At 41.5% G+C, this 10,754-nt stretch overlaps 1 protein-coding gene across 2 annotated transcripts; it reads right to left on the reverse strand.

Annotated features, from left to right (window-relative positions):
- Positions 1-2,478: 2,478 nt before the first annotated feature.
- On the reverse strand, positions 2,479-10,399 carry LOC139478438 (uncharacterized). Of its 2 annotated transcripts, XM_071260896.1 has the most exons (7): positions 10,299-10,347; positions 9,421-9,466; positions 7,895-7,976; positions 6,404-6,454; positions 5,631-5,747; positions 3,232-3,342; positions 2,479-2,584 (listed from the first exon to the last, which is right to left on the reverse strand). In XM_071260896.1, exons 2-7 carry the CDS (start codon positions 9,430-9,432, stop codon positions 2,577-2,579), a joined length of 381 nt encoding a protein of 126 aa, XP_071116997.1. In that variant the 5' UTR covers positions 9,433-9,466; positions 10,299-10,347; the 3' UTR covers positions 2,479-2,576. The 2 variants fall into 2 exon arrangements, with proteins under 2 accessions (XP_071116997.1, XP_071116998.1); XM_071260897.1 differs by lacking the exon at positions 9,421-9,466 and having other exon boundaries at positions 10,299-10,399.
- Between the last annotated feature and the right edge of the window lie 355 nt (positions 10,400-10,754).

Below are 10,754 nucleotides of genomic sequence, written 5' to 3' on the forward strand. Positions count from 1 at the left end.
CAAGTAGGCTGAAACTTCATGTAACGGCGAATGATATCACAGACAGGTAGACTGATACTTCATGTGACGGGGAATAATATCAGAGACAGGTAGACTGATACTTCATGTGACGGAGAGTGATATCACAGACAGGTAGACTGATACTTCGTGTGACGGGGAGTGATGTAACAGACAGGTAGAGTGATACTTCATGTGACGGGGAGTGATATATCAGACAGGTAGACTAATACTTCATGTGGCGTGGAATAATATCACAGACAGGCAGACTGATACTTCATGTGGCGGGGAATGATACCACAGACAGGTAGACTGATACTTCATGTGACGGGGAATAATATCAGAGACAGGTAGACTGATACTTCATGTGACGGAGAGTGATATCACAGACAGGTAGACTGATACTTCGTGTGACGGGGAGTGATGTAACAGACAGGTAGAGTGATACTTCATGTGACGGGGAGTGATATATCAGACAGGTAGACTAATACTTCATGTGACGAGGAATAATATCACAGACAGGTAGACTGATACTTCATGTGTTCATGTGATGGGGAGTGATATTACAGACAGGTAGACTGATACTGCATGTGACGGAGAGTGATATCACAGACAGGTAGACTGATACTTCATGTGACGGCGAATGATATCACAGACAGGTAGACTGATACTTCATGTGACGGAGAGTGATATCACAGACAGGTAGACTAATTCTTCATGTGACTGGGAGTGATATCACAGACAGGTAGACTGATACTTCATGTAACGGCGAATGATATCACAGACAGGTAGGGTGATGCTTCATGTGACGGGGAGGGATATTACAGACAGGTAGGACGATACTTCATGTGGCAGGGAATGATAGCACAGACAGGTAGACTGATACTTCATGTGACGGAGAATGATATCACAGACAGGTAGACTAATTCTTCATGTGACGGGGAGTGACATCACAGACAAGTAGACTGAATCTTCATGTGACTGGGAGTGATATCACAGACAGGTAGACTGATACTTCATGTAACGGCGAATGATATCACAGACTGGTAGGGTGATACTTCATGTGACGGGGAGTGATATCACAGACAGGTAGGCTGATACGTCATGTGACGGAGAGTGATATCAGAGACAGGTAGACTGATACTTCATGTGACGGGTAGTGATATCACAGACAGGTAGGGTGATACTTCATGTGACGGAGAGTGATACCACAGACAGGTAGGATGATGCTTGATGTGACGGAGAGTGATATCACAGACAGACAGGATGATAATTCATGTGACGGGGAATGATATCACAGACAGGTAGGCTGATGCTTTATGTGGCGGGGAGTGATATCACATACAGGTACATGATGACCCTTTCTGTCCAAATAGACATGTCAAATTATGAATAAAATGTTATGAAAATTATCAGACATGTTTTAATGGTTTACAACTGGTCTTTTTACTTTCTTACACTTGGAAGCTTTTGGCCTCTGACATATTCAAGTACATAGGAATGGCTAAAATGAGGAAAAGACGTATTGTTTTAACGTCATGAGAAAATCCAAACATGATGAAGTCCGTGTGCCTGCATCTTCATCAGCTTGTGTAAAAGGCTTGCTAATGTTCAAATGTTGAAAAAATGTTTCCTGATAAAAGTATTGTTGTCACAGTTGAGATTAATATATACATTTGTTAGCTGTTATTAGTCCAAAACATGCAGTTGGTGAGATGATCTAAGTCTATTCTCATGCATATGAACATATCTGATATTTTTCATGACAATGGCCAAAGTTGTGCTCATTTTTTAAATTATACAGATCATTTGTCTTGCACAGAGGGTACATACACACACACACATTTAAAACAGACACTATATATATATAACATACGGGACATACCGAACTTACAAATGTGCGTCTAAGTTCGAGTCTTACAGCCAAGTGCAGGTGCACATTGAGGGCCGTCCTTATATAGATGTAGTCGGTAACAGGTGATGTGATCAGTAAGTCTTAAAGTGGCTCCAAAAGCGTCTAGGCCTAACATGAACTTGTGTCACTTCTTTATCAGACGTCAATGAAGCCAAAGTGAGAATTAAGGGATCGACGAAATGCATAACTTTAGTATGGCTGCGAAATTTAGAAATGATCTTGAAATGCCTCCATACATGTAATCTATACTTGAACAAATGAAGGTTTCTAATAATTGCCAATTGTGGCAACGTTCGGGTTAAAGATTAATGATTTCTAAGTGGGACTGGCGAATTGTGCAACCGCATTGTAAATAGAAAAAAGCGCCTAAGAAATGGTCTTATTTTTATTATCATCCAGGGATAGGAGGTGTATGGATCTGTATGGGCCCTTATAATACAGCTGTTTCAGTCAAAGGGTTATTGTGATTTGAAACTTCTGATTGACCAATCATAATCGAGTATTCCCCACTTTCATACAAGAGTTGTTGCTCTCAGCATAAAACAAAACAACAAAGATTGGCGAGATGTGAGTTTTAGATTTATTGCTGAGTTCCAGGATCCATCAAAGTGACGTCACAATGACTTCGTCGCTATCTGGTCGTGCAACACGTGCATATGGTCTATTAACAGGCTGGAAGAAAAGAGAAGAAGTTTACAATTGGATGTGATGTCCATATAACAATAGAATAATGTCCAAATGGAGATAGAAGTAAAAGTCGCTTTGCATTTTAAACTAATACGGAACCGGGGATTGGGATGAGGGCGAGCGAGGTGAGGGACCAGTGGTCTTACACATCCAGGTACACTCAAGGACTGTGTGGGAGAGGAACATGCGATTTTACACATTCAGGTACACCCTAGAGCTCTGTTGTAGAGGAACACGTGGTATTACACATTCAGATACACCCTATAGCTCTGTTGTAGAGGAACACGTGGTATTACACATTCAGATACACCCTATAGCTCTGTTGTAGAGGAACACGTGGTATTACACATTCAGATACACCCTATAGCTCTGTTGTAGAGGAACACGTGGTATTACACATTCAGATACACTCCTTGGCTGTGTGGGAGAGGAACACGTGGTATTACACATTCAGATACACCCTAGAGCTCTGTTGTAGAGGAACACGTGGTATTACACATTCAGATACACTCCTTGGCTGTGTGGGAGAGGAACACGTGGTATTACACATTCAGATACGCTCTTAGGCTGTGTGGAAGAGAAAACTATTTTATGATGGTATTTCGTTTAAAGTTATAGACTTTGAAACTTACCTGGGTCATCTTTGATGAAACCAATGGTGCCAGACACTGAGCACGTATACCCACACTTCCCAAAGGTTTTCTTGGCACCTCCTTCGAAACATTCCTCTCCAAAGGAACATTCTGAAAATATTGGTTTATATTCACTCCATGAACCATTGAGGAGCTGAATTATAAATAACCATATAAATACAATCAACATAATATCTTCAGATATTGATCTATATTTATCGAGTCTTACATGTGTTTGGCTTGTTAATAAATCGATCTTAACTTGACGCTGGACAGGGCCAGTTGTGACGTGACAAGCACGTGCCATCTTCCATTATGACGTTTTGGTATATGGGCCAGCCGCCAAACTTGTATGTTTTGTGCAAGACGTTGACTGTCCAAGCAGCTAATTAGCTTCTTTAACGAACATGTAATTGAGATGTTTGTTGAGTGAAGAGAAATCCTCAGACAGTAGGTCCGACTAGTGCTTGTTATTACAGTTGTATCACATAAAGTGCATGTTAAATTCATGTATTCTTTGACAGTATAAATGTATACATAGAAATAATCAGCGCATATTATCTGGTGTCATCAGCTCGCTCCTTAAATGACAACATATTTACTATATCGTGTATCGTAGTCCACATAATATATTTCTATGTACAATAAATTCTCTCTTAGATTTCCATGATTTACATAATGTTTCTAAACTTCTAAAGAGAGTGATACTATCCAGAGGGTGATACTTTATATCCTGAACCGCAAAAGAAACGTCACCATGGATAGATATATGAGAAACCTTTCGTGTCCAAACACTGTAAACATACTTTGAGACATATTAAAAAGATGAAACTTGGCAAATCACCAGGGTTGAAATTAAAGTGCCAAATGCTCTTAAAGGGAAACACAACACTAGTCTCTGAGAAAATGGCATCACAAGTCAGGATCTCGTGTGTCGCCATGTGCATTGATGACTGCCGTGCAACGTCGATACATGGAATGGATGAGGCGGTTGATGAAGGCCATAGGCACTTGAGCCCACACTCCGAGGAACGCCTGACGCAGTTCAGCTGCAGTTGTCGGCCTTGGTCGGACGTCATTCAGCCGTCTTTGAATCTCGTCCCACAGGTGATCAATGGGACTTAAATCGGGACTGAGGGCAGGCCACTGCATGGTTCTGATGCTATTCTGCAGTCTCTTGTTGCTCTCCCAGTGTGGGCACGGGCGTTGTAATGCTGAAATTCGTGGTGGCGGCGACGTGTCAAATGAGGTTTGACGTGTGGTCTCAAGACTTGATCAATGTACCGAGCTGCTGTGACACCATTGCCTCACCCTGGACCGATGTTCTGAAAGACCACAGGGCCGACCCTCTGTGCAAGACCAATTCCATTCCACACCATGATGCTCGGACCACCCTACGAGTCTCTCTCAACAACACAAACATCCGAATAACGTTCCCAACGGCATCGCCAGACTCTCTCTCTCTCTCTCTCTCTCTCTCTCTCTCTCTCTCTCTCTCTTTGCCATCTGCTGTTCAGATACAGTAATGGATCTCGTCTGAGAAGAGAACTCTTCTCCACTGCTGGTGGCGCTAATGCTGGTGCTGTGTTGCCCACTGAAGACGGCCCCGGCGATGGTGGTGTCAGAAGGGGTCCTCGGTGTGGACTGTGACAGTGGAGGTGTCTGCTCGTCAATCGTTGACGCACGGTGTCCGCACTAATGTGTCGCTAATGTGTCCCCATGGTCTGTCGAGCAGTTTCCGCTGCAGTAACAAAGCTATCATGAAGATGCTATCGCACGATCTGACGATCCTGACGTCGGGTAGTAACCCTTTGTCTTCCACTACGTGGTCGGTCATCTGTAGTGTTGGTGGTCTGGTACCGTTGCTGGAGTCTGTATATGGTCCTTACGTGGACTTGAAATGCATTGGCTACTTGCCGGGCGGTTTGTCCAGCTTGCAATCGTCCAAGGGCTTGGGGTCGCTAATTTCTTGTCAATCTTGGCTTGTGGTAGCAGTTCAATAACGAATGAATGTTATCCGATCTGGGTGGATTTTTATAGGGCAAGAAATGGGAGAACGCATGTGCATTTCAATTTGCATGTGCATCGGATTACCATGACCGTTGCCGTGATGCGTTTGGGCGATCGGGTTTTATTGTCATCTGCTTTGTTTTTTATCATCAAATTTCATTTTTCCGGACATGGTAATGTTAAATTTTAGAAACTTTGACAAAAATTACCCAGATATTTAAATGACAACTTTTAATGCAATGTTACTTTCTTTTGCGATTCAATATACTTTCTATCAGTAAGGATAAATGGTGTTCCATAAATAAATCTTCTAACAGGTCTACATTCCATGTTCTTATCCCCGTTTCCGAGTAACACCGGGCCTGCATATCTTGGACTGATGAACTTACTGGTCGGTCCACGGAGCCCGTAGACGTTACCCTCCACGGAGCATGTCAGTGTGGTGCAGGGGTTGAGTTCAAAGGTTTCTCCAAGTGCTACACATCCACCCCCAGGTTTGGGGCATGCTGAAACCATAGATTACATATCTCTTAAAGTAGCAGCGGCGATCTGAACTACGTCATGGAATATCACGATTAATATTACAGTAACCATAAATCTCACTTCCAGCTGAGCGTGGCCTGCCCCATTGGTGCTGGAGCTGTCCATGGGGTAAACATTTACATCGCATGAGGGAGTTTTAGTTAGGAAGCAACGAGACGTTGAACAATTATTCCTGCAGAATGTTTAATCTACATCACGACGGTCTGCTTATGATCGAGTGGTTGACAGCATGAGCAACATCAGGGGTACGGTGACATTCATTCAGCTATCTGTAGGGCATACAGCGCCAACCTCCTAAGTCGGCCCTCTACACAAGCATAGGTCAAAGGAGAGTGGGAAAATGAGCCAAGTGATCACACGCGAGTTGTGGTGAGTGAGGTCACCCATCAAGGCTAAATCTCGACACTCAATAGAATATCTATATTGGAACTGTGATTTTGCGAGTGTGTGGTTTATCATCATTTTCTTATTACGAAGGTCAGAAAAGAGAGGATCTTTGGTAAAGTTCACAAACTTTGAGATATTTTTTTGTTTTAGGGGAGAATATAATGACATCATTCTTTAACAGCAAACTCATCTCCGAGGGACACTCCCTCAACGTGTTGAGAATTGTACTCACATTGACTGGATGCGCAGTTACCATCACCACCAGCAGCAGGCGCGGCATCACCTGTGAACAAAGTCCATGTTGCACTGATTACAAATGATCCTCACCCGCTATTTAGATACAGTCTGCAGACCCGCACTGACAAACATATGATATAATAGACAGATTGACTGATGCTTCATGTGACGGGGAATGATATCAGGCGGGGTTATGTAGACTAATACTTCATGTGACGGGGAATGATATCACAGACAGGGTATGTAAACTAATACTTGATGTGACGGGGAATGATATCAGGCGGGGTTATGTAGACTAATACTTCATGTGACGGGGAATGATATCACAGACAGGGTATGTAGACTTATACTTGATGTGACGGGGAATGATATCAGGCGGGGTTATGTAGACTAATACTTCATGTGACGGGCAATGATATCACAGACAGGTATTTGTAGGCTAATACTTTACGTGATGAAGAATATCACAGACACGTAGGCTGATACTTCATGTGACTGGGAATGATATTACAGACAGGTAGACTAATACTTCATGTGACGGGGAAAGATACACATACAGGGTTATGTAGACTAATACTTCATGTGACGGGGAATGATATCACAGACAAGGTATGTAGACTAATACTTCATGTGACGGGGAATGATATTACTGACAGGTAGGCTAATACATCATGTGACGAGGAATGATATCAGGAGGGGTTATGTAGACTTATACTTCATGTGACGGGGAATGATATCACAGACAGGTAGACAAATATTTCATGTGACGGGGAATGATATCACGGACAGGTATATGTAGGAAAATACTTTATGTGACGAGGAATATCACAGACAGGTAGGCTGATACTTTTTTGCGACGGGGAATGATATTACAGACAGATAGGCTTATACTTCATGTGACGGGGAATGATATCACAGACAGGTAAGCTAATACTTCATGTGACGGGGAATGATATAACAGACAAGTAAGGTAGTATTTTAAGCTACGGGGATGATATCACAGACAGGTTGACTGGTACCTCATGTGACCGGGAATGATGTTACAGACAGATATGTATAGTATGATACTATATGTGACGGGGAATGATATCACAGACAGGTAAGGTAGTATTTCAAGTTACGGGGGATGATGATATCACAGACCTGTAGACTGGTACTTCATGTGACGGGGAATGATATCACAGACAGGTAATGTAGTATTTCAAGCTACGGGGGATGATATCCCAGAGAGGGCGACTGATACTTTATGTGACGGGGAATGGTCCTCCAGACAGATATGTATAGTATGATACTTCTTGTGACTGGTAATGTTTTAACAGACAGGTAAGCTAATACTTCATGTGACGGGGAATGATATCAAAAACATGTAGCCTGATACTTCATTTGACGGCGAATGATATCGTAGGCCTGCACTTGAGTCAGTGGTGGAGTCAATGTTGACACGAAGTCGAGGGAAGTGCACTGTTATGTTGTCTTCTGATCTCACCTCCATGTCCCATAGCGATGGTGTATGCCAGGCACACGGCGAGAACACAGGTTGCGAGGAGGAATCGAGCCATATCGACCTTCTAGAAAAAATAAACACAAAGTCAGCAAAGATGGTTTCTTCTTGATCGATGACTTCCAGGAACTGACCATCATGTCAGAGGTGAAACTACGACACAAAATGTGTAATTGCTATATTACAGTTCACTATAATTTAGCTTCTTGAAAATATTAGATGAAGTTGTAAGTTTTGCCCTAACATTTGAACGAAATCATCTCGAACACCCATTTGCACAGATTGACTTTATGGGTTATTATTTCTCAAGTAACTTGGGCAAATAAACGAATAAATAAATAAATTATCATGATGCCCTTTTCACGTGACAAGTCACGCCTTATTGTGCGGTGACTTGCACACTTCTCTGACCTCCACATAAAACGCACGCTTCTCAACTCTTTATTCAAGTACGGTATCAAATTGAAGAAGCTGAAATTCAGTATCAATGTTTAAGAAATAGCTATATGTTTAAAAGGTTATATCGATTCTCAGAATGGACCAGGTGGGATTAGGTCCCTTTCTGTCCAAATAGACATGTCAAATTATGAATAAAATGTTAGGAAAATTATCAGACATGTTTAAATCGTTGACTAGTGGCCTTTTTTTCTTTCTTACACTTGCAGGCTTTTGACCTCTGACATATTCAAGTACATGGGAATGGCTAAATTGAGGGTAAAGGCGGATTGTTTTTAACGTCATGAGAAAATCCAAACATGATGAAGTTCGTGTGTCTGCATCTACATCAGCTTGGGTCAAAGACTTGCTGATGTTCAAATGTAGAAAAAATGTTTCCTGATAAAAGTATTGTTGACACAGTTGAGTTTAATCTATACATTTGTTAGTTGTTATTAGTCCATAACATGCAGTTGGTGAAATGATTTATGTCTGCTCTCATGCATATGAACATATTTGATATTTTACATGACAATTTCTATAAGTTGAGCTCATTTTTTAAATTATAGAGATCATGTGTTCCAAATTTGGGTAGGCACTTATCATACATTGTCCTTTCTGAAACACACACACATTTAAAACAGACACTATATACATATAACATACGAGACATACCGAACTTACAAATGTGCGTCTTACAGCCAAGTGCAGGTGCACATTGAGGGCCGTCCTTATATAGATGTAGTCGGTAACAGGTGATGTGATCAGTAAGTCTTAAAGTGGCTCCAAAAGCGTCTAGGCCTAACATGAACTTGTGTCACTTCTTTATCAGACGTCAATGAAGCCAAAGTGAGAATTAAGAGATCGACGAAATGCATAACTTTAATATGGCTGCGAAATTTAGAAATGATCTTGAAATGCCTCCATACATGTAATCTATACTTGAGCAAATGAAGGTTTCTAATAATTGCCAATTGTGGCCACGTTCGGGTTAAATATCAGTGATTTCTAAGTGGGACTGACGAATTGTGCAACCGCATTGTAAATAGAAAACAGCGCCTAAGAAATGGACTTACTATTATTCTCATCCAGGGATGGGAGGTGTATGGATCTGTATGGGTCCTTATAATAAAGAATAAAAATACATTCAAGTTATTAAATTCTCGTGCGTTTTGTCAAGTACCGACCTTCCACCTCCAACCGCTTCTGTCCAATTGACATTGTGGCATCACACAGACCCCGACATTGTGGGTACATGTGGCGGCGGAATAAGTTACGACATGGTGTGCATTGTGGTTACTATCCTTTTTAAGTAAAATTTTAAACATTAAACTGCAAAAGACTGTTAGCAGCATTCAGCCACATTACGTTGTGTCACACAGTGTTAGCTTCACACTTATACCAAAGTGTGCCATCAATCAACGTTAGGCAGGTGACCACTTCGATCTCGAGGCTACCTGAACAGAAATCAGTGAACTTGTGAGGCAAAAAGGTCATACTGTATCCGTGGCATTTTTTTCACCTGCACGTACGTAACGTCAATCCCCCTGAAGACAGTCTTTATCAAACGACATGGAAAAGGATGACCGACTGAGTGCTGAGGCCTATACGTGGAAACTGTTACGCGTATATTCTGAAGTGCATCATTTTCGCGAGTCACGCTTCCACAGACACAGCAACGCGAAAGCTCCCGCCCTTAAACTAAACAAATCCAAATTGTTTTCAAGTCAGCGTGCTAATTTTTTTAATTTAAAAATCGTACTTGAACGAAGCAGATATCTATTTTTGTTCTCTGTAGATGTATAATAAAGTGAAGTTATTGAAAACTGATGACTGATTCATATATACATTCATCTGATTATACCAGTTTGAACGTAGTGAAAGTGTTGCGCTGGGTAATGATGAAATGACTGTAGTCTACACATTAGAATGGAAACATAAGTCTAATACTTACGTAACTGCTTCTAATCCACCAAATGCCACGAGGAGTGTCACGAGGGCTTATATAGGAGTAAACTGGCAACAGGTGACAAGACTCTCAAATTTGAAACCAAACAAATTGACAATGGAAACATGTTCCCAATTCCTCAACGTTCACGAGGAGTAACAGCTGTAATGTTAGCGAATGGATCCGTGTTCAGGTATGTGGGAAGTTTATTAGTATCTTTGTTGTCACTCCTGCGCCGTGACTGTGGAATATATATATATACACTCGGTTAATAAAGTCCATATATTCTAAAAGCCTAGGCAAGTCCAGATCAATCTAAACTAACTCACACACAATTTTATACTGTAGCAAGCGAAACTGTGCTTTCTGTAACCTATTTATTGTACATTACGAAGTGATTGATACCGAAAATGATTGAGAAAATTGTTCTTCTCGGTTATGAGGCCGTCAAATCAGCTGTTT

The sequence above is a fragment of the Haliotis cracherodii genome, unplaced genomic scaffold, assembly GCF_022045235.1.
Source record: "Haliotis cracherodii isolate W230 unplaced genomic scaffold, xgHalCrac1.p SCAF_4, whole genome shotgun sequence".
Lineage (NCBI taxonomy): Eukaryota > Metazoa > Mollusca > Gastropoda > Lepetellida > Haliotidae > Haliotis > Haliotis cracherodii.

Excerpts from the sequence above, each read along its gene's own strand:
- LOC139478438 (XM_071260896.1), bottom strand. Across the intron at positions 6,455-7,894 it reads CATCGCTATGGGACATGGAG|GTGATGCCGCGCCTGCTGCT; the intron begins GTGAGATCAGAA and ends CTTTGTTCACAG. Across the intron at positions 3,343-5,630 it reads CGGGCTCCGTGGACCGACCA|AATGTTCCTTTGGAGAGGAA; the intron begins GTAAGTTCATCA and ends CAATATTTTCAG.